The sequence below is a fragment of the Cuculus canorus genome, chromosome 1 (assembly GCF_017976375.1).
Source record: "Cuculus canorus isolate bCucCan1 chromosome 1, bCucCan1.pri, whole genome shotgun sequence".
NCBI classification, from domain to species: Eukaryota; Metazoa; Chordata; class Aves; order Cuculiformes; family Cuculidae; genus Cuculus; species Cuculus canorus.
The window spans coordinates 186889048-186913256 of NC_071401.1; the positions used below are offsets into that span (position 1 = coordinate 186889048).

The following is a 24209-nucleotide window of genomic DNA, read 5'->3' on the forward strand; positions in this document are numbered from 1 at the left end:
ATATTCTATAATTTTTAGTCCAGAAAAGTTCAATAAAAATATATTAGCATAGTGGGTAGGTTTATGATGAAAATTACGGACTTCCCATGTCTTCCTCATGGCCTTCCACAGACTTCTGACATTTGTGCCGTGTTTCATCCTGAGTATTGTACAGAAGCCCAGTAGACTGATTACAGGAAATACATCCTAAAGAACGATAGGAGCCTGGTCATGGGTCTCTCTACAACAAAGCAATCTCTTAAAGCCCTGAGAAGGGTTTTCTGGAAGCCTGTGCATCTACACAAACAAGGAGGATTGGTTGTGGTCGCTTACTCCTTAGACAGGCTCTCCTCTGCAAAACCTGGCAGCATACAGCACCTCCAATGTATCTTGTTTATCACATTCAATTTGCTGCTGTACTTACCCAATGATTTGGGTTCTGACATGTTTTCAGTTGACTGAGTCTTTAACAGGAAAGTTTAACAATTTCCGAGTCATGAAGCTGATTTCTGTTTGTGATGAAACTCCGTTGAAATTATTTCAGGAACAATCTTAGCTTAACACTTGCTGAACTGAAGTGAGGAAATGGAGGTGAATTCTCTAGGAAGGACAGGATATTCTGCAGCAGTATTGTATTTTTCTACATCCCCATCCTTGCTGGAACTACAGGTGAAATTCCTTCTTCGTACAGGAGGGAAAAAGAAGGCTTCAAAACTATGCTGGCACAAGACAAGCAGCACTTTCTCCTGGCCATACTTTTATCTTGGGAAATAAACTTTTATTTTCAAGTACAGCATGTGCCACATTTAAGTAAGGTGACTTGAAAGGTCACCATTTGCCTAAAATATTTGTATTGTTGATGAGATATTGACCCAGCTTCTCAAGATGTCAGTGGCATATTTCCCCTCTTTTTCTGTTCAGATTAAAAAGCAGTGGCACTTGATCCCAAGAGGGACTGAGCACCAAAGTAAAATGAGATTTCAGACACTATTTTACATGTTATGCACTTAAGAGTGTCCTTGGCCTCCACTGCATAATGCTGAGTCTTGTAGCCCAAGCTCATAGATTTCTTTATCACACGTTTAATCAGTTAGAAAATAATTTAAAATTCTAGAGGCCAAGAGTATGATATTCAGAGTTGAATGCTATGCGTTAGCTCTCTGTAGCTGCTGTTCCAGTTGCATATATCTCAGTTTAACATCTGTATTCTCAGCTGAGTAGATGGCATGAGAACTGGGTAAGGGGCTTCATAAATGTACAGTGCATAGCCAGCAGGAATAATTTCTAGTACAGTCCCAGGTGTCCGATTTGTGAGGACACAAGCTTCCTCTGAGTTCAGTCAACGACCACTCTAGCACCTACCTGGCTGCCTGTGCCCAGATGCTACTTAATAGCCACAGGTTAATCACTGAAAGAATCATCTAACAAATCGTTCTGCCTCAAGAGTTCTGTATACAGAATTTCTTTCAGAGAAATCCTTCACCGAAACTGGCACAATGGTCACTGTACCCAATGCTATAGCATAACACAACCAGAGTGTAAGAATAATCATAGAATAGTTTGGATTGGAAGAGACCTTAAAGATCATCAGCAATGGGGCATCCACAGCTTCCCTTGGCAACCTGTTCCAGTGTCTCACCACTCATGGTGAGAAAATTCTTCCTAATGTCCAGTTGATCTTCGGCCTGAAGATTTTTACATACCTTTTAGAGGACTGCAAGGTCCACTTGCATGCGTAGCAGCATTTAATAAGCAAGCTAATAGGCACAAGTTCAAAAGACATGGATCTGTTAGAGTTAGTCCAGAGGAGGGCCACAAAGGTGATCAGCGGGCTGGAGCACCTCCCGTATAAGGACAGGCTGAGAGAGTTGGGGATTCCAGGGAATCCTTACAGCAGCCTTCTGTTACTTTAGGGGAGCCTACAGGGAAGGTGGGGAAGGGCTCTTTATCCGGGAGTGTGGTGGTAGGATGAGGCACAACAATTTTAAGCAGAAAGAGGGTAGATTTATATTAGGAAGAAATTTTTTAGTGTGAAGGTGGTGAGGCACTGGCACAGGTTGCCCAGGGAAGCTGTGGCTGCCCCATCCCTGGAGGTGTTCAAGGCCGGGTTGGATGCAGGCTTTGAGCAACCTGATCTAGTAGAAGGTGGCCCTGCCCATGGCAGGGGGTTGGATCTAAATGATCTTTAAGGTCCTTTCCAGTCCAAACTATTCTATGATTTAAACATCTGTGTTTGGAAAACAGATCCTAAAGTTATGCATTGTTAGCCATGAACAGGATTTGGTCCTTAAAATTCAAGATTTTGAGAAAATACATAGGAGGGAGACGCTGACGTCATGTTCCATTACTCTGCAAGGCACAAACCAGGACATGACTGTTGGCATGAAAAGATAAAGGACTATTCTTAAAGCAGGGTAAAGTAGCATGGAATACATGTTTCTAGTTAAGCCTTTTTTTTGATTAAAATAGAACTATTGCATGCTTCTAAGACAAAAGAACGGTTTTTTCAGAGGACCTTAAAATTGAGTTAGTTACAATGAAACATAAAACCACCCCAAAACCTAGATCCCAAGGCGTTAGCACAGAATTGCGAATGATTTATGCTGAAGGCAATTGACTGAGAGATGATAAACAGCATTCTCCACAGCTGAAAGTTGCATTTTAAAACCTGTTCTGCTTTTAAAGATTCCATTTTCCATTACATTTTGTCTTTTATTACGTCATTTTGGCAGCTCATCTGACAGGATAATTGATGTTTCCATTTCAGGGCCTGTGTATTTTAGTAATTAGCTGAAGGGGACAGCCATGTTGTACATTATTTGTGAGTCTTATTTGTATTCTGAGGTTAACAGAAGGATTCCTAGTGAATTCAGTCTGGTTTTGGATCTGGACTCTAAAAAGGCTGGAAATACAAACTATAAGTCACGTGCATCCGTAGAACTGTTTTATCTGGAATATTTTTCTTTTTAAGAGAATACCACCTAATTTTTCTCTCTCCCTTACCCACTCTCCACAGAACTTACCTACGAAGAAGTGATTAGCTTTAAACCCCCCGACTTAAAAATGGATAGCCTGGAGATAGAACAGTGAATGCAGGCAGCTCTGTCTTGCTTGCTGTGCTGCACTCTGAAGACTGTTAAAATATAACCATACAATTTAACCTGTGGTCAGATGTAGATTTTCCTATCCAAAGATGTTGGAGAAGATGTGAAAAAGCAGAAACGCTATACAGAAGCCAGATGTTGTTTGTTTTGGGTGGGGTGTTTTTGCCTTGTAATATGAATGTATTCCCAACTCACAAAGGGTGATAAAGAACTGCTTCATTCTGACAAAATTATGCACTGAATTCTGTCAAGCTGTGTGTTCTGCATGTTTCATTTTATCAGTTGTATTGCCAAAATAAAGGTGACTTTTAAAATTATTTTTTAAATTGTACGTTTAAAGCATGAATGTTTATAAACATGAACATAGAAGCCCATACAAGCAATCCTTTTTCTTCTGGCATTTTATCTATCTGTTTTCATATTATTTATAGTTAGTGCCTTTATGAAGAGAGGGTGTGGTAGTGAAATAGACGAAATATGCATAAGTAGTCATATCTGTGGTGGTCTTACAGATTTACTAGATGTCTCTTAAGCAATCTTAACACCAGCTGAAAGTCAGCAAAAATAAATCTTTGTCTTCTGTTGCCATTCAGGTGTCTGCTGTCATTATTTTCCCCATGTGTATTTTTTAATCTGCACAATACCCATTTGTGAGATTATTTTATTTCCCGATGGTCCTCCTAACCATCCCATCGCTGGAGTGCTGGTGAATTTGTCCAAGTTTATAGGAAGGTGCCCTGAAGGTGCTGCAGCAGATCTCTGAAAGCTTCAGCACAGGCTGTCACAGATGGCAGTGCAAGAGTATTCAGTTCAGTTCACAGCTCTGAATTAAATGTTCCTTATTGTCTTATTTCCTTTCACATAATCCTTGGGAAAATAATCTAATAATTGCCATTGGAAGGCATGACAAGACCAGAAGATTTAAGAATTCGTTTTTGGAAAAACAAAATATCCATCTTGTCAGTTTCTTTTTAAGCAAAATTTTAAAGGTTTTGTATCTTTAAAAAGTTGGAAAATTAAATAATAAATTGCAAGATACACCAGATAGTGAGATTTCTTAAAGAAATGTATCTGATTTTCCCATTGACAGCATAATAATGAAAGAGTAATCTCCTTTGGCATGAAGCTTCTGGTGGTGTACTGACTGTGTCTTTCTACATACTGTGATCCACAGTTGTTCAGTGTTGTTCATTTTTGTGTCTCGTTCTCACTCTGTCAGAATCTCATTTTGGAGGTAACTTTTTATAATATTTAGGTTTTCCGCAACTTTTGTCATTAAGATTCAGTTGTATAGCTATTACATGACACAATGAATTCTACTGCATTTATTTACCTTCCTCTGTATCTTTTCTATGTAAAAAGAAAAGCTTTTTCTTAATAAACAGATTAAAAAAAAGTCAAGTCCAAGAACTTTGATTTTTCAGAGATACTTGATACAATATTGTTTTCTTTGAGAAACAGAAATAAGCGTTCTATTTAGAAAACGTGCTCCTAATTTGTGGACTAAGTGAAGTGGTGGACTGTTGTTGATAATGTTGGCCAGTTATACAATACTTGCATCCAGTGGAACAGCCACTTGTATTCAACTTTCTGCAAGGCATATTAATCTGAAAGTAAATGCTTGGGTGGATTCCTTGCACATCTTCTGAAGAGTTGTTTGGCTATTATTACTCCAACATCCTACAAAGCTGGATGAGGCTTGCAATGGTCATGCAGCGACAAAAGGTTGTAAATCCTTAAATTATTTGTTTGAATACATAATGAAAATAACCACTTAGTCATGCCTTAAATATATTTTTTTCATTTGTTTGTTTACCAGTTAACAGAGAAGTAGCTCAGGGCTTTATTTTCTCTTAAATCTGATAATAAGCTTGCTAGCCCATTCTGCAGCTCTGTTCTAGCTGGAAGGGCAGGGAGGAAGCAAAGAGATTTCACAAGAACCTCCTGCATCCAATGATAATTAATTTTGTGTGGGATTTGTCCCATCATTTGTATAATCTGGTTTCCCAGCTCCGAGGGTTGTTGTCGCCACATGTGTCAAAGGATGTGTAAAACTCTGTGGTAGGCAAAGACCAGACAGTCTGCTCTTTGCTGCAACTCTGCGGCTTGAGGTATGTGATATACTTCAGGTATATCACTTCCAAAATTTGTTATTCTGCTAACTCTGAATATTCCTCTGAATATTTTCTCTTACATCTTCTCTGTTAACTGGAGAAGTTACATCTTACAAAGATGTAATTTTTTCTAAGATATAAATTATGTAGGAAGAATACAGTCAGAGCCACATTGAAACTAATCTAAGCTGACAGTAATGGGTAACAAGAGCTCAGCTATTTTTAATTAAATACCATAAAAAAACATAAATAATCTTATTTTAATGTCAAGAAAGACAGTAGGGAGAGAGACATTTTTTTCCTAGACGTGCAAAATGAAGGCAGCTTCTTAGACCTCAAAAGCCACTAATTAAAGTGTTTTTCTAGAGCAGGTAACTGACTCCCCTGTGGTAATCCAACCCTGGACTACAATGTGGTGAGTTTATCGGTTTACAACAGCAGGACAGGGTAATTGGAAAGCCAATACCCTACTGGGACAGAAAGGTGGAAGTCTTGGTGCTAACAATGCTTATCATTAGAGCACAGATGGAAAAAACTGTTTGTCAACCAACACAAACAGTTGAATAGAGGTAAACAACAAGGAGCAAGGGCTTTGTCAGGCATTGTGACAAAGGCAGATTGCTTGAAAGTAAATTTTCAAGAGTAAATAAATATAAAGGTTAAACATTTTATTTTATAAATTTATTTGCTAGAAATGTCTTTAATGAAGGCACTGTTTACACGGTCCAAATTTTGTTTGAAGAACTTGTAGTGGAACCTGCATAAACTGTGGAGTTTTAATCTCCTGACACCGCTCTCATGATTACAATTCTGCTTTTCTAGGTCCTCTACACATTGCATCAAAGAGAAAGCATTGTAGGTTTTAACCCACACTAAATTAGGGTGTTAATCATCCCTGACCACTTTCAAAGTACAGAAGGGATGCTCAGAAGAAGAGCACAGCTGGGCAATGCTAGTGGGTGAGGTGGCTCAGGCTCCCACTGGGTGAGGACACAACTCTCCAAGGGCTGTCTCTGGTGAAATACTGTCATTGTTAACAATTTAGCTCTAATCTGAATTTACCTAATTTCAGCTCTCAGTCACAAGAACTTGTTATCCTTCCACCTATTGAATTGAAATCGCTTCTAGTATTTATTATCGCATTCTAATCAGTGTTAAGTGCAACCCTAAATCTAATAATTTTATCATCACTACAAGCAAAAGCAAAAAGAAGTCTTTTGCATACATCTCAATCTTTAAACTGTATAAGTATACACTACATTTGTTTGAAAATCTGCATCTTTATTTTTTAAGCTCTCTACCTTATCAGCACTGCAGCAGGAAATCAGTATGCCACAGCCAAAGCAGAAATAAAGACAAGACCAATGAAGTGTTTAATTTGCAATGTGCTAAAGAAAATAAAGTGAGGAAGTTTTAGAGGAAAAGTACAGCATTACAGGATGCCACTTGCCATAATACACCAAATTCCCTTCTCCCAGAACACACAAAGTAGCTACGCTACCATGAAACAGCAGGGTTAGTAATAACTTGGGGAGGTTTATAGGTGGGGGGGATAATAGGAAATCAGGTAATCAGCACTGATATATGAAGAAAGACATCATCTACCAGAAGGTCAAGAGCCATTAATTGGCATAGGTGCAGAATTGCCATAAGTGATCTTGGCATGTTACTGATGTGGTGCAAAAGATGAAAGCAAGAGGGTAGGAGTGTCAGTACACTGCAGGACCAACACAGTAAACTCACTTTAGGGACAGGAGGGGCACAACCCTTTGAAGGACAAAATGCTGGCAGCAGAAGAACCTTTGACAGAGGTGGGGAGCAGTCAATACAAAAGCTGCTTCCTTCCTTTCTTCCTGTCGTGTGTGATCCTGGATCATAACAAGAAAACAGACCTCTACCTTCCTGACTCTCAGGATCTGGTCAATGGTGAATGTGTTAAAAAAATACCACATTTAGCAGCACTCTCAAATCACTTAAATATCCTTTGCTACATTGTAAATCGCTGTCTCTGCCCAAGAATCTCTGACACATGGACAGTGGCAAAGATTTAGCTCTTGCTAAAAGAGAACTGTTCAGCAAGATAGGTAAATTATGTCCTTTGGTAGCAATAGAAACGAGTTCGGTCTTGGCAAGATCAATCTCTTTTCAGAAAGAACTAATAGCAATATCTCTGTCTGCTTTAAAAGCAGTCACTTGTTTCTCTTACATGTGAACCTGTCCGCTAGTGTTTATGGATGTAATGCAACTCTCTAAAGCTGATCCTTAGAAAATCAGCACACTTGCACACATCAGAGTACCAAGTGTCATTAATTTATGAGCCTAGGCAAAAAGCGTACAGGGTTTTATGGGACTAGTACCAAGAGACTCAGAAAACTGCATTAGTGTGGCTGCCATTGACCTCCTTTCTGCTATAAGATAAAATATTGAACTGATATGCCTAAAAGGGTCTAAGTTTTCACTACAAAGAGGGAATATATTGTGAGTTTCGTATGTGAACACTGATATTCCAACAAATCTGACACTTAATCCATTAGATGGGAAATTTCTACATAATGAGCGAAACTGTTCAATTAGGCTTCAATCTTGCATGCATACAGATGCTTCATTTTGCACTTGCGTAGTCCCTCAGCTTCAATTATTGTCACAAATTAAGATGTGTACCATAGCGTGGAGGTTTTAGCTAGTCCAATTTGATCACAAATAATACTGAATGTAGTAGAAATATTGAATCACAGTGGCAGTCCTGAGACAAATATATGTTAAATCTGCCGTAACTGGCAGCCTCCACTGAGCCATAACTTGCTCCTTACAGAATAATATCCTGTAGATTAACACTAAGATAATATATTCCTATTTCATACTCATTTTATAACAGAGTCCAAAGGCTCAAATCAAGAATAAACCCTAGGTACATTATAGTCTATGCAAAAATAACAGTGTTCTGTCCAACTCTTGGACAGAGTTGGACAGGTGGAAATGCAACGAATGAATGCAATATTAAGGAGGATGGGAAAGACAGTATCACTACATTGTGCTTGTGCACAACTATTTAATGACAAATACAGAAAGCTAACAGTGATATCTTTTAATAGTCTTTTCTTATGATTTTTGCTTTGAAGTTGGGAAACTCTTAGACACAAAAGTAGTTTTTCCTCTGTGTACTTTAGCATCTCAGATTGTGATAATATGTGTTAGTTTAAAAACTACACAGTAGAGAATTTAGGAAGTCTCTGAGGAAGAAGAGTTAGGAGAGTGTTAAAAGCAATTAGTTTATACATAGCAGTCTCCTAGCCTCTACACCCAAGCCTCACTTCCTCCACACCCCTCTAGCAAGCAGGGATAATGGAGTAAAGTAACTAAGTTCTTACTCGACCTCTTGAATAAATGAAAGGGCTAGTTTAAAAAAAAAAATTGTAAAAAGCCAAAAAAGCCCTTACGTGGCACCTATTTATTCCTTTCTGCTGATGGCTGAGAGCTCTCAAAGCACAGAAGGGCCTCGGGGGTGCTGCATGTCACAGAAACTGGAACTGAAGCACCGTGCTCAGGGGTCAGAGAGACAAAACCAGCAAAGTTGCAAAATAGTTGGCAGCAGCTCCTCTGGGGAAGGGTGGGGACACAACAGCATGGGAGTATTTTCAGATGAAAACTGAGGGGTTTTTTTATTTAAGCTTTACTTCTTATTGTAATACATAACATGGACTTAACTTCCTCTATGGCAATGTATGTAAGTAGACAAGAAAAGTACTTTTTGAATAAAAAAATTATATTCTAGGAATCAGCTTTTGACAACTCGGCAAGATCTCATGTTTACTGACATTAAAGGTATGTTTTACAGAACTAAAGTCTTCATGTGTGAATTGGTATATCAAGAATAAAATGGCCTTGCAAAAGAGACATCTTACAGACATAAACAGAACGAAAGGTGAGAAGATGCCTGATTTTTTTTGTATGATCTCCTGCTTTCCCTCAGCTGAATCCACGTTGCCAGAGCTTAGACTTGGGAACCGGGGTCCTAACTCCTTTCCCTGCTCACACAGATCCACGCAGAGCTCAGTAGCCAGTCTGTAGTACAGCTCCAGGCAAATGAAGATGTGCCATTTTATCACTGCTAATAAACATTTTGTTGTGATCTGTGTTGCCACCAAACTCTCTCACCAGGCTCCATACCTGCAGAACTTCTCAGGAAAACATGGTGAGCTTTCTCACTGCTCTCTTGCAGAGCTCCTGCTCCGGCACCAAAGCTTTGTGTCCAGGCTGGAGTGTAAATTGAGCTCGCAGTCCCCAGAGGGATTAGAAAGACTACAGAATGCATCCCACCTACCTCATATGCTTTGCAGCTGGTGGCAACCTTCCAACACATTCAAAGATGGCTCTTCTAAAAAAAAAACAAAAACCAAAACAACAAAGGTATCAAAATGAATGTTTCTTCCCGGTAAACAACCTTGCCAAGCTTTGCTTTATTGAGTGGGCATTAAAAAAGTGGGATTTTTGCATCATTAGTGCATTTATTGTCATTTACTCATGATGGTCTAAGAAAGTCCCTTTTTGTTCTGTCAACTTGACAATAAACACATGCCAAAAGCAGGAACATCTGATAGCATTTCTTTTTTTAATTTACCCTGTCAAGCATACATTTACTGGGATAAGATATGGCTGGAGTATCCTATTAGTCTCATTGCAACAGATGATTGTCTTTAGGAAAACACATCACCACGTATCAAGCGAAGCCTAGTAAGATGCTGAGGCTCATGCATTTTGTGACACTGCTCCAAGATCTATCAGCTGTGGATGGATCCAAGTTTCTCTTCTCGCTCCCTTCACAGATCCTTTTAGTGATTTTATTAGACAAAGCTTCCCTTGTGACAATAGTGCTGATTTCCTAGTCTTTTCAGTAAGTTTAGCAATTCATCTGCTCTATGAATGACCAAACGGAGATGGGTGGTCATCCATCTATAGGAAAGTATACCTAAATATTTGTATGAAGGAAAAACATAGGAAAAGCAGCATTGGCCAATTTCATCAATGACTTTAAAATACCTTACAAAAGTTGCTGTGTAATATTCTCAGCTTCTGAACAAGAGTTTTGTTGCCTTGGTGCTGAGTTAGTACTTTCATCTGTTGTATCAAATCCTCTATTTTCTGCCTTGATAAAAAGCAAGCAGTAAGAAAGCACCATTTTGCCACGACTGGATAAAGGAAAAGAAAGTGAGGGATCAAAAGCACAACTAATCCTTACTGCGTTAGAAACATACACATTGGTCATCAAAAGCAATTTAATTAATGGGCTGGCCCAAAACTGAGTGGAAGCTGCTCTGTCCTTCGCCTTGCCTGTACCACATTTCACTTCAGCCATCATCGGAATGGTAAACGCAGCATAAAGTGATGTCAGAAATGTTAGAAGTAAATCTGCTGGGAGAGTGGATTTTAAAAGCAAACATGTATCATTAATCTAACACTCTACACAAGCCTCACATCATCTGCCAAATGTCAGAAGGTTGCTTTCTGTCCCCACTAAGCCAGGGCACCAAACAGGTCAGCAGAGAGAAGTGCTGGAACACTGGGTGGAAGGACGTTTTCCTCTTGTACCTTATTGGGTGGAGAGAGGGCAGGGCTGCTCTTCCACATTCGGTAGTCAGGCACAAAAAGGTCTGGGCTCATGGCAACCACCAAAAAGGCATCAGAAACAACGAAACTTGGCCAGATTGCCCCTTTCAAGCTAAGCCACAAATTGCACTCTAGTGACAGCAAGTCTGAATTTTATAACCTCAGCAACATTGCTCAGGGGTGAAGTCAGACAAAACAAAGGCTTTACCAGACCCCAAAGGACAAGAATTTTAATTATATTCACTCAGAGAACATATGAAAAGTTTTTTAAAGCAGGTCTTTGCTTTACACGTGCCAGTCCAGGCCTATTCACTATGGAGATACTGAGCAGCTCGCTGTCCTCCATTCTCCAGTACTGCAGTTGTTTCCAGCTGCTGCTTGAATGCTTTCCCATTGTACCAACCATGCACAGGACCACTTGCCCTGAACAACTGCATCCAGCGCGTGCTTGCTTCTGTTTAACTGCACCAAATACTGTTGAATCAGAGAACAGTTTGGGTTGCAAGGGACCTTAAAGATCATCCAGTTCCAACCCCCCTGCCAGGGGCAGGGACACCTCCCACTAGATCAGGCTGCCCAAGGCCCCGTCCAACCTGGCCTTGAACACCTCCAGGGATGGAGCAGCCACAACTTCCCTGGACAACCTGTTCCAGTGTCTCGCCACTCACACAGTGAAAAAAATCTTCCTTATGTCTAGTCTAAATCTGCCCCTCTCCAGTTTATACCTATTGCCCCATGTCCTATCACTACCAGGTTTTGTAAACAGTCCCTTTCCAGCTTTCTTGTAGCCTCTTCAGGTACTGGAAAGTGGCTATAAGGTTTCCTCAGAGCCTTCTCTTCTCCAGGCTGAACAACACCAACTCTCAGCCTGTCCTCGTACGGGAGGTGCTCCAGCCCTCTGGTCATTGTTGTAGCTCTCCTCTGCACCCGTTCCAACAGCTCCATATGCTTCTTATGTTGAGGATTCCAGAACTGGACACAGTATTCCAGATGAGGTCTCACAAGAGAGGAACAGAGGGGCAGAATCACTTCCCTGGACCTGATGGCCACGCTTCTTTAGATGCAGCCCAGGACACGGGTGGCCTTCTGGGCTGCGAGCGCACATTGCCGGCTTGTATCCAGCTTCTCATGGACCAGCACCCCGAAGTCCTCCTCCGCAAGGCCGCTCTCAGTCACATCATACCCCATCCTGTATTGAAACGTAGAAGTCGGTTGCGTCTCCTCACGCCCAAAGCACGACCGCAGGGCGAGCCCTGGGCGCAGCGCCCGAAAGCAGGGGCGGCGCATTCGCTCCGGCCCTGGGGCAGGGGCTGCTGCAGGGTGGCGGGAGCCTCGACACCTGCGGCCCTGCCCGGGCACGCTCCACGCCGCAGGGACGGGAGCCCGGACAGCCCGCAGCTCTCGGTGCCCCCGCAGTCCCGCTGCCCCCACAGACCCCGGTGCCCCCGCACCCCTGCAGCTCCCGGTGCCCCCGCTGTCCCGCTGCCCCCACAGCCGCCGGTGCCCCCAGTGCCCCCAGAACCCCCGGTGCCCCCGCTGCCCCACACCCCTGCAGCCCCGGTGCCCCCGCTGTCCCGCTGCCTGCCAGCCCGGCGGGACGGGAGCGGGCGGTGCCGCTCGCCCAAGCCCGGCCCCCGCCGCAGCCCGGCTCGGCGCTGGCCGCTCCCCGCTCCCGCCCCCCCGGGCTCTTTGTCGGCGGGCGCTGGCGGGGGGCGCAGCGCCATGTCCTCCCCCAAGAACGGCTTCTACCGGCAGGACATCACCAAGACCCTCTGGGAAGTGCGGGACCGATACCGCGACCTGCAGCCCGTGGGCTCCGGCGCCTACGGAGCCGTCTGGTGAGCGGGGCTGGGGGGCGTCTGTCCCGGGACGGGAGAGGGGGAATGTCTGTCTGTCTGTCTCTCCCGGGACGGGGCTGGGGGGACGCTGATCCCGGACAGGATAAGCGGGAGCGTCTGTCCTGGGACTTGAGGGGCGGGGGGGACGGATAGGCTGTCCCGGAACGGGGCTGAGGGGGCGTCTGTCTGTCCCGGGACGGGGCTGAGAGGGTGTCTGTCTGTCCCGGAACGGGGCTGAGGGGGTGTCTGTCTGTCCCGGGACGGGGCTGAGAGGGTGTCTGTCTGTCCCGGGACGGGGCTGGGTGGTGTCTGTCTGTCCCGGGACAGGAGAGGGGGAGTGTCTGTCTCTGCAGGGACTTGGGGGTTGGGGGAGCGTGTCTGTCCCGGGACGGGGCTGGGGGGACGCTGTCCCGGGACAGGGTGGGGGAAGGGTCTGTCCTGGGACTTGGGAGCGAGGTGACGGACCCGCTGCCCCGGGATGGGAGAGGGGGAGTGTCTGTGGGTCTCTGGACGGGGTTGGGGGGATGCTGCCCCGGGACAGGACGGGGAGGGGGGTGTCTGCCCTGGGACTTGCGGGAGGGGACACGGACAGGCTGCCCCGGGCCGGGATCTCCCCTGTCCCGTTGCTCCCCCCGTGTCCTGACCTGCCACCTGCACTCCCACGCGTGAGCCCAGCCCGGGGCGCGGCTTCGTCCCCAGAGCCCGGGGATGGCCCTTGGGATGGGACGCCTGGTTTGTGTTGCTGGTGGGGTTTCCGGTTTTGTGAGATTTTTGGAGTTCTGTAGTTCTGTTTTGTTTTGGTTTTTTTCATCCTTCCCAGATGTTCCTCTTTAAACCTTTCAAAAATTGGCTACTTTTCCTCACAGAGCCTGGCAGGCTTTTAAAGGAATGAAACAAGAGGTGGGATGCCGTAGGAGCAAAGTGGGAGGTGGTCCCCCTGCTTTGGCACAGGCACTGGGCAGATGAGGGCAGGGTGGCGGGCGGTTTCTGCTGTCATGCTTTCAGTCATTGCTCCCTAAACTCTTCCTTTTCCCTTAAAGCTCAGCCGTCGATGGAAGAAGTGGTACCAAAGTGGCCATTAAGAAACTGTACCGCCCGTTTCAGTCTGAACTCTTTGCCAAGAGAGCCTACCGAGAACTGCGCCTCCTAAAGCACATGAAGCATGAAAACGTGAGTTGGGTCACTAGAAAATTTCCCTCCTTCCATTCCCCCAAGGCCATAGGTTATACATGCTAAAACCAAAGAAAATGTGCAGATTTGGACAAGGCGTATCTGTAGCTGAGTAGGATCCAGGAATCTTTCGGCCTGCCTTTTGTCTGTCTGTCCTCTGTCTACAAAAATCAGTTCACACAAACTAGAATATCCTGATAGAAACAGCCCTTCATTTCTATGTAGGAAAGGTCGAGCGGGTCGAGCTTTGTGCTCAGAGCTATTAAGTAAGATTAAGGAGCAGTAATTACAATCTCCATCACTCTGTTCCTTCGAGGTGCAGGAGAATGCAGAGCATGGATCCATGCCTGTGTGTATGAGGTGCCAGCATCTCTTTTTTCCTGAATTTACATGAGGATGGCTATGGTATCCCTGGTTGTCTTTGTGCAGGAGGTAGGGTTTTCTTTGTTTTATCTTCCATGAAGCATTTGAAAGTTTTGGGTTCATACTAATGTAAACTAAGAAAAGTTCATGATCGATTAATAAATTGCTTTAAGGGGAAGCAGAGAAAAAGATACAGAGCTCTGCACGGATTCACACGTTGTGGAAGAAGAACAGCCATAGATGGAAGCATTGAAAGTATCATTGAGATAAAGATACTCAGTCTTAGCAGTGGTTTCAGTGGTTTCAGTGCTTAGTGGTTTCAGAAACAAATAAAGGGGGAGGGATCTGCGAGAAAACACTTTTTGTGCAATTGAAGTGTGGATTCCAGGTGAGAAGGGTCCAGGTGGACTTGGAGTGTCACAGTAGTTTCTTTAAATGCTCTTCATGAAGAATGCACGTGAAAAAAAAAAGTTTGGAGGAAATTTTTAAAGTGACGCGTAATAATCTCGTTTAAGTGTTATTGATATGAGAGATTAAAGCATAAATCCATTCAGGTGGCTTTCAAGGAAAGCTAAGAGATTGAAAGCTGGGACAAGAAAAATTGGTAATAACAATAGCCAGTCATTGCCACTTAACATTATGGTATTAACATTGTGAGTGCCAACAATATCCAGGTTCATTTTGAAGAATAATCTGTGGAACATTCTGACTGTCCAGAAAAAATGGACCTTTTTGTAGGCTTAAAGAACGGTGTGGCTGTTAATATTTCAGGCTGAATCTTTTAATACATATGATCATTTTACTTTGTGATTCCTTTGAAGTAACTGCTTCAAAATCACGGCTGTAAATGTTGAAGAGGTAACATTTGCAGGGAATTTGTGTCATGCATGGGTTTTCGTACTCTCAACACTTTCTTTACTGAACATTTGGGAGCAGCGCAGCTCGTGAAGTTGCCAAGCTCCTAACCATGTCCAAAATTTTGAGATTGTTTTTCTTCCATGTCTCAGAATAATCTGTTGGGTAGCACTTTCCACTCCTGCCTGGTTTTATACGGTATATGTCCTTCAGGATAATACTCTGGAACCCCTCAATGGACTTTTTTGATAACTAAAGAGTCTAGAAGAAAATGCACACTGGGGAATGTGAGCATAATCTGTAAAAGTTTCAAATCCATATATAATTTACAGTCTAGGGGAAACAGTTTGGGCCACAGAAAGAAGAATCTTTTCTATGTACTGCAGAAAAGTTTTACCATGAATTATAGCATACTCATTAGAGAACAAATAAATGATTCAACAGGGATTTGTGGGCACCATGGATTCAGAAGCTGGCTAGTCTACCTATCTGATGCTGAGATGGCAATAAAGCCAATCAAAAGAATTTTCATTCACCATCCCAGCCTCACATCCTCTGTCATTTTTTTCACCTGAGGTGATTTAGGAACAATGCCTGTTACGGTTTCTAGTCCCCTTGCTAATCTCGAGATACTCCTTTTGCCACTCCACCTATACAAAATTCTTCTAGAGTTGCAGTATTGCTCCTTGTCAGGATTTTCAGCTCCCCTTTGACTCACCACCATTCTGTCAAAGATCCCTTTTTTTTGCATATTTTCCTCAAAGGATGGATTTATAGGCAGACAGTGAGGGCCTTTCCCGTTCACATCAGTAGTCCCCAGTATGCTGTGCACACCTTTAATGGTATGTACAGTAGCGGCAGGACAGCTGTCAGTCCTCTGTCATTACCAATGTGGCTTTGTGGGTCTACCTGTGGAGTTTTGAACAGGCCCCACTCACATGGGTGCATATCTCATTATAACACGAATTAGTAGAATTGAACAGTGATTGAAGTACCTTTCCTGATTTTTCTGTTAACTAATACATTATAGTGTACTTCTAAAAAATAGCAGTTATCTGTCTTTCTTGCTGTATTATAAATACAACTGCTATTAAAAAGTAATAAAACTGAAGTAATTGTTTCAAACACCACAATAAAGAGCAATGCCACTCTTATCTCTGTCTTGGTTGTTGGTAATCTAAGTACATAGATGAGGTGGTGTGGGTTACCAGTCTAACAGTACTGCCGCTATGGATTAGACTTAGGATATTGTTGCAATGTTGCAATCATCTGCAGGTACAAATTTTCACCTTGCTTTTTTTCTAATTCAGGATGTAGACTACTTTAAGATTCTGTCTATTTCCTAGTTAAGATAACATCCAATTCTCTCTTCTGATCTGTTTTTCTTCTAAAATGGCTTCTCTAATCATGATGCATAATGTTGGATTAGGTGAAAAATGTGATGTTTTGTTTGTTTCACTGTGATTACCTCTTGATGGGCCATGTCTGCCCTTCATAGCTTTCAGGGAAGTGTTTTGTTGAACACTTAGCAATACATTATCATAGTTTATTTAACTTTATGCTGTATTCAGAGTCATAATGGTCTGACGTGTTAAAATAGCATCTCTGATCTTCCATTAAGGTAACAGAAGACACAGTGATATAATTCATCAGCATGCCATGCTTCAGTGAAGAAAATGGAGAAAAACTGCTTTAATAGCCTGAGTGACCTCCATTATAGACCCTTGGAGGAATATGTTCGTCTCCTTAATGTGGAAGCATTGTAGGATGGCCAGGAGTCCTGTAGAAACAAATACAGGAGTCATCCTACAGAATTTTACTGGAATTGTGTATTACCTCTTAAGGAAGCTAACTCATGGGTCAATTTGCTTATCTGTTTAGGTGTTTTCAGGATGAGGCAACTATAGTTGCTGGGATGACCATGTTTCATTAAATATGCTTGATCTTTGTGGTCTCCCTAATGACTCTTAGGCGGGACATTACTTAAATGTGGTGAGGAATATGTCTTTGTAAATGGTGCAGACTTGCTAGCCTGGGACTTCTCATCCACACTTTGCAAACAAATCCAGAGGAGAAATGATGGTGAGGACCACAGGGCAGAGACTGTATGGGATGAGGAGGACAAGACCCAGCTGTTAGAAGTTAAATCACTGTCTTTAATGACACTGGTATCCATTTTTCTTTTGGTAGGCCTTTTAATTTGAGATGATCTGGGATGCTTCACAAACATCATAAGCTCTTGCCTGAAAAGCTGTCTAACTCAGATCAATTCCTCAGACACTGCCAAAAAGAAAAGTTAGTTTCCAGTGGGATAAGCTGCCAGATGACTGTGTAGCTGCATGAACAGATATTCTGGCACAAAAGAGAGAATGGTGTGAAAATGAGGAATAAAAACAGGTAAGGCAAAATGAAGAAAGCTCTGTTTTAGGCTTTTTTTTTTCTTCATTTATTTATTCATGCTAGCTTGAAGTATTCATCCCACTTCAGTGTTAGCAGCTCTTGATTATTTCGTTGACACCTGCTGCATCTTCTACAGAAGAACAGCCTATTTGAGATTTTTTTTTTTCAGTGGTGCTACTTTTGTTCCGTGCTTCTTTTTATTTTGTGTTCAGTTAAAGTGAGGACTCTTAAAACTACCTATTATGGCTCTGACTGAAAACAGAACGGTGAAAACATAGTGAGTGTTCTAACTTTGGCCCTGGATTTGGCTCTCAAATATTTGCATGGCTCTGCATTCCTGTGTTCTTCTGAAGTTAGCAGAGATGTCTGTGTATGCAATGCTAAACCTGGACAAGTGAGCAGAGGCACAGACCTTTAGTTTCATTTGGCAAATTACTTGGATTTTATTATGCGTTTGGACTGGAAGTGATACCATGATAATTATCAGTTTTGTTGAAAAAACTGCATAGTGACTTGTAATGGCCCAGTCCTGGTGCCCTTCTCTCCTCCTGGTATTCTAACGGGAGTTTCAAAGTTGCTAGCAGGAGTGCAAAATAGCTGCTGAGGGGAGATGGCACTGGAGAGAGGGATAAAGAAGCAAAGGCTTGTGACGATGTTTGTAGTCTTCTTGGACTTCAGTAAAGCCTTTGACACAGTTTCTCACAGCATTCTGCTTCAGAAACTGTCAGCCTCTGGCCTGGACAGGCGCACACTCTCCTGGGTTGAAAACTGGTTGGATGGCCGGGCCCAGAGAGTGGTGGTCAATGGAGTTAACTCCAGCTGGAGGCCAGTCACAAGTGGAGTTCCTCAGGGCTCAGTACTGGGTCCAGCTCTGTTCAATGTCTTTATCAATGACCTGGATGAAGGCATTGAGTGCACCCTCAGCAAGTTTGCAGATGACACTAAGCTGGGAGGAAGTGTCGACCTGCTGGAGGGTAGGGAGGCTCTGCAAAGGGATCTGAACAGGCTGGACTGCTGGGCCGAGACCAATGGGATGAGGTTTAACAAGACCAAATGCCGGGTCCTGCACTTGGGGCACAACAACCCTATGCAGCGCTACAGACTGGGGGAAGAATGGCTGGAGAGCTGCACAGAAGAGAAGGACCTGGGGGTGCTGGTTGACAGCCGACTGAACATGAGCCAGCAGTGTGCCCAGGTGGCCAAGAAGGCCAATGGCATCTTGGCTTGTATCAGAAATGGGGTCACCAGCAGGTCCAGGGAGGTTATTCTCCCTCTGTACTCGGCACTGGTGAGACCGCACCTCGAATACTGTGTTCAGTTCTGGGCCCCTCACCACAAGAAGGATGTTGAGGCTCTGGAGCGTGTCCAGAGAAGAGCAACAAAGCTGGTGAGGGGGCTGGAGAACAAGTCTTATGAGGAGCGGCTGAGAGAGCTGGGGTTGTTTAGCCTTGAGAAGAGGAGGCTGAGGGGAGACCTTATTACTCTCTACAACTACCTGAAAGGAGGTTGTGGAGAGGAGGGAGCTGGCCTCTTCTCCCAAGTGACAGGGGACAGGACTAGAGGGAATGGCCTGAAGCTCCGTCAGGGGAGGTTCAGGTTGGATATCAGAAAAAAATTCTTCACAGTAAGAGTCATTGTGTACTGGAACAGGCTACCCAGGGAGGTGGTCGAGTCGCCTTCCCTGGAGGTGTTTAAGGAACGGGTGGATGAAGTACTTAGGGACATGGTTTAGGGAGTGTTAGGAACGGTTGGACTCGATGATCCAATGGGTCCTTTCCAACCTTGTGATTCTGTGATTCTGTGATTCTGTGATGTTTTGTGTTGGAACAAAGCGTGGAATTTATGAAAGTGTAGTATGTGCAGATGTGTGTGTCTATATGTGAATATCTATGGATGCATCTAAGCACATTCAGTAATTCTGATCCGATTCTGCCAACTTAAATTCTGAATGTGTTTCTGGCATAAATTTTTTGACAAATGCCATTAAACGCTTCTTGGGTCGGTTAATATTCTACAGATGTTTTCTCTTCCTGGAAACTGTGTAAGTAAGAGGCAACTGCAGTATTTGTTTGAAGGTATTCTATATTATGCTCTCATTCATTTCTTTGAGTGGAAATTATTCTCTGGTGTATTCCCACATCTGAAGACCAGTGTATGTTTTGCATTATGAGAACCATGTAGCTTTTTTTTTCCCCTTTTGGAAGGAACTCGGGTATCCAACAGACAGCAAATCATCTGTCTCTGTGCAGTTCTGTGTCTGAGGACAGGATAGGATTAGGTTGGCTAATATTTAATTCTGTTGAACTTCTTTATTTTGAAAGAATGTTAGGCTTTTTATTTATACCTACACAATATCAAACAGGGGAGGAGTTTGTTTCAGACAAAATCCTGGGGCGTTCTGTGTTCCTGCCTGAGAAAATATTAAAACTGTCACCTTTTGCTGTTCATCTCACCTGATGTGAGCATTGGAAGAACAAAAGGCTCTGAAGTGTACAAAATCAGACCAAGAAGGGAGTTGTAGATGTCTGGTGCCATTACAGATGGAAGCATGCTCACTGTGTTAGGTTTCCCTGCAGTAAGTCCTGCGGGACTGCACCAGCTAAAAATCACAATTGCTGATACAGTGCAATTCAGGAATCCTGGCTGGTGACTGCAAGTCTCCTTATGGGTCCATATGAAAAGGTTGTAGGAGGGAAACACTCCTGACTGCTTTTCTGTGGGCTGAAAGCTTAGCACAGCTAGGGACCTAACAGGACATCAGAGCCACTTGTTTTGGTGAAAAAGCTCGTAATCAGCACAGTCGTATCAGTTATTGGTTCTGCTGTTTTCACAAACCTGCCTAATAGGTGTTTTATCTAGGCTGGGCTTCAGCCAGTAGCCATTTATACACAGCTTGGGTACTAGTAAAGCAGACTGATTAACCTAGTACAGCAAATTAAAATAAGGAGGATGGAACTGAAACGCGAACCCTCTCTTTGGATTGCCATTCGCTCCAAAGATGAAGATATGTCTCTCTTCAGGAGCTGAATCTGTTGGATTTTACATATAGGTCCTTTGAAAGAAGAGACCAGTGGTGCTTGCAGGTATGGCTTTTGTTAAAAGTTTTAAAAAGATTGAAACTGCTTAGCGTAGTAAAAGGATGCAGGTTCCCAGTGATGTGGAACGGCATAGGAACATGAAGTTGAAGCTAACCCTGCAGAACATTTAATGCAGCATAATATCTAGTTCAGGGCATCCCAGCAGGGATGTACTTGCATTTGTAGCCCAAGTGCCAAAGCCACTCAACTTCACTGTGTTTTCAAGCGTAACATCCGCAATGGTAAGCAGCACTTACTGTCTAAGAGACATAACTGACATTACTTATTAATCTATACAAGATCTGAGTCTTTTGTTGATGTGCTCCTGCTTTCATCAGAAACTTTCCTTTACAGAAATGCGACAGAACAGTCTTTGAATAAAAGTAATCCACCACATGAAATTGCAAGGGAAAATGGAGATGAGCTCTTCACTGTTGTGCTCCACTGCTGGAATAATGTTTGGAAAAGGAGGCAGCTGAGAAGGGAAGGGCAGAAACCACCTTACCAATGCAAAGCTGTTGCTTATGTGTTGACAGTAGTTAAGGTTGGGCAGGGTGGTCAATACAAATGTCTCAGGAGGCGAGGACAGACAATACAGATAAGAAAGGCTGGAGGCATTATTGCCGACCCCTGGCTGGCTTCATAGGGAAGCAAAATCAGCAAAATAAATACCTTGAGTAAAAGTGTACCTGTGGAAAACAAGTTAGACCAGTAGGCGAGTAGATTTGCTATTACTGTGGTTTAAAGATGGGAGAGACACAAATATCACGCTCTCTCCTCAAGATGCACAAATAAGGAAGGTTCTTCAGGAGGCTGCTCAAATCCAAGTTGGTTTTCAGTCAGATGGGCAGTAGGAGACAAGGTGCATCCTTTGTGGGCTAATTTTCGAGAAATTGCCTTTTGGCAGAGTTAATGGAGATTAAAAAAAGAGACCCTGAAAGGGTAGTACTGCTGCTGATTTCCACAGATCCTTTTCATTGCCATCACAGAGTGTGCTGGGTTCATTCCTTGGCTGTACTTCCACCTCTGATATGTCAGTAAATGTGGTGAATTAATACCAACAATAGATCTGGAGAAGGTTTCACTGATGCCTCCATTACGTTTCATATAGGCCACACTATGAAAAATAAATTATTCTTGTAGTTCTATTACAGTGGCTTACTTTTGTGCTGAGACATTATCTTTAAGTATCACTAAGGTTTTTTCTTGCAAATACCGTATTTAATTTAGAGTCTTTTAGACAGACACAGGATTTTCCGTGACACTGTGCAGGAGGGAGTTTCCCACACTTTGTCCAGTTCTTTTCCTTTTCCTAAAGAAGTAGCTGGATTTGTATCTTCCTCAGAGGATTTATTTTATCCTGTGCTTAAGATATCTGCAGAAAGCTATGACCTAAATGGAAATACTGTTGACTCTGTTCCCGTACAGGAAAATCATCCCAAAGCACAGCTATATAATAAAGTTCACCGAGGAAAAGGAAATAGGTCCCTCACTTCTATTTTTACATTGATCAACTATTAGTATGTCTTACCACTTTGTACACTAAAATGGATTTGGGGATTTTTAGAAAGTTGAAATAAGAAAAGAAATGATTGTCTTTGGCACGTTAAAAAAAGTCCTTGGCATGTTAAAAGCGTTTTCTAGTTTATGATCTAAAATTCTCTTCAGGAGGAGCTGAGCATTGATCTCAGTGGCATTCTTCACTGCACAGGATTTGCAGCAATAGTAAACTTGTCTCTGTCAGTTTGCACCTTACCTCGGAAGTAATGTTTATGGTAGCATTGCTTAATTACTGTGAACTCCTTTTTCTTGAATGGAGAACTAGTAAAATGTTAGTGAACTTCATTAAGTGTGGTTTTGGAGATGGTGTATTCTTTATGGAAACGTGTTTTTCATGCTTCTATATTTTGCAGTAGGTGCCTGATCACGCCTTGGTGAATGGGTGGTTGGGACAGTGGCCATGCTAATTTCGTCCTCTGCTCTGCCCCTTCATTCGGGGTGGCATCCCTGTGTCTTTCACAGCTACATTCAGACATCATGAGGGTTGTTTTCTTACATTTTTGCTTAGGTAAATCAAGGCATGGAAATACCTTCTTGTGGAGAACAAGCAGGACTTGTGGAAAAGTGGGGCTTAATAGGGAAAGAAGTGCATATTGGCTAAGATTACTGCTGAAACTTTAATGTCCTTTTTAATGCTGCAATCATGGGAAAGCATGCAGCTTTTCTGACTGTGTATGCTCTGTGTGTGTGTGTATGCACACTGCCTTAGGAAACGCCCGTATGGCTGCATTATGCACCATTGTTGTTACGTACATCTTCTTCATTCCTATGTCTTTCCTTTTTCTCCCTGGCTCCACACAGAAATGGAAAACTTTATGGAAAAGTGTCATGCAGAAAACCCCAAAAATAATTAAAATATCTTGTTCTAATATTAGCTCTAATTAGTTAGTAGTGAAGGTATTACTTAAAAGAATAATCACATCGTGTGTGGGTTTAATTATTAGTTTATGGTAGTTATATTATTCCTATTTAATTAGTTTTATATAACAGTCCTTGAGAAAATATTATTCATTAATTTTTTAAAAGATTACTACAAGGAAACGGTTGTAATTTTCAGTCTTCATCTTTATTAGCTTTTCTATCTTGTTCATCGTTGTGTCATTTTGATAACATGCAAGCTAACTGTAGTAACTCCCTCTGAATGTGGAAAAGATAAAAACTCATGAAGACGGGATTTAATCACAGTTGGAGATTTTGATTTAAGCTTTAAATAAAGGATGTAGCCTTTCTTTTCTTGCATTTTTTCCTGCATTTCTGCTTTCACTTCTCTTTACTTTCACATCTTTTTCCACAAAACTCTTTTGTGAAGCAATTAAGACACAGTAGTAATGTCCAAAGTCCATCTTGATTGTTATCAAAGTGGATTTTTCAGTCCTTCTTTTATTGTTTTGATGGTAACATCAGACAATGGATACCCCTCGTTCCTTTCTTGCAATGTCTAATTTTATACTGTTTTAGTTTGTGTATAATATTGTTCTTAAATTGTATGGCCATGAATATAGGCCTGGGCAAGGTTATAAAGGTTATTAGTCTTTTAGCTTGCTTTCCAGCAAAGACCTGCACGCCCCAGTCAACACAGCAGCCTGCACCTGGGAAACACCACAAGCAGTCCAGGGCTGTGGAGGCTTCCTCTCAGCAGACAGAAATGGTCATGAATTAGTAGCAGAAGTAGAAAAAAAGCAACACTAAGAGCCTGTGCTATTTAGGCACTGCCTGGAATAAGCAGTGTCCAAGCTGAGATCTGGCTTTGGACAAAACCAGCTACCTCTTTTGCTGTGTTGAATTATGTACATTACATTTTCTTGTGTTTAATGGGCTTGAAAGAAGCACTGGCAGTTGCCATAATGCATCTATTCAGTTGGTATAGTTCTGCTGAAAGCCATACTGGTAGGAAAAACTGGTGAGAAATCTGTTTTACTAGATTATTATTTCTCTGAGTGAATAGAATAGTTTTGTTTGACAAAAAATACTCTGAAAGAGAACCTAAGGCATAAGGCATAGTAAATCACATTAAGCTCATGATAATTTACTCTTTATAAAAACAATTTAGTTTCTTCTCCGTACTCCAAATTAGATATTGTAGTCTAAATTTGACCTAAATTACCTTGTTACTGAAATTAGAGGATGTTTAAAGTGTTCTTCATT

General features: G+C 42.5%; 2 protein-coding genes across 4 annotated transcripts in view; both read left to right on the top strand.

The window, feature by feature from the left end:
• Positions 1-4488, top strand: part of MAPK11 (mitogen-activated protein kinase 11) — a 31719-nt gene extending 27231 nt beyond the window's left edge. Inside the window, exon 13 of one of the 2 annotated variants that reach the window (XM_054056375.1) lies at positions 2996-4488. In XM_054056375.1, the coding sequence (XP_053912350.1) occupies positions 2996-3069 (74 nt within the window). In that variant the 3' untranslated portion in view covers positions 3070-4488. The remainder of the gene's footprint in view (positions 1-2995) is intronic. The other variant, XM_054056376.1, reaches the window with a different exon arrangement.
• Positions 4489-12461: 7973 nt separating this feature from the next.
• The window catches only part of MAPK12 (mitogen-activated protein kinase 12), a 42884-nt gene continuing 31136 nt past the window's right edge, over positions 12462-24209 (top strand). The window contains exons 1-2 of one of the 2 annotated variants that reach the window (XM_054056377.1): positions 12462-12639; positions 13680-13809. In XM_054056377.1, coding sequence (XP_053912352.1) covers positions 12524-12639; positions 13680-13809 — 246 coding nt within the window. In that variant the 5' untranslated portion in view covers positions 12462-12523. Of the gene's footprint in view, positions 12640-13679; positions 13810-14131; positions 14242-24209 lie in introns of those variants that run through there. The other variant, XM_054056379.1, reaches the window with a different exon arrangement.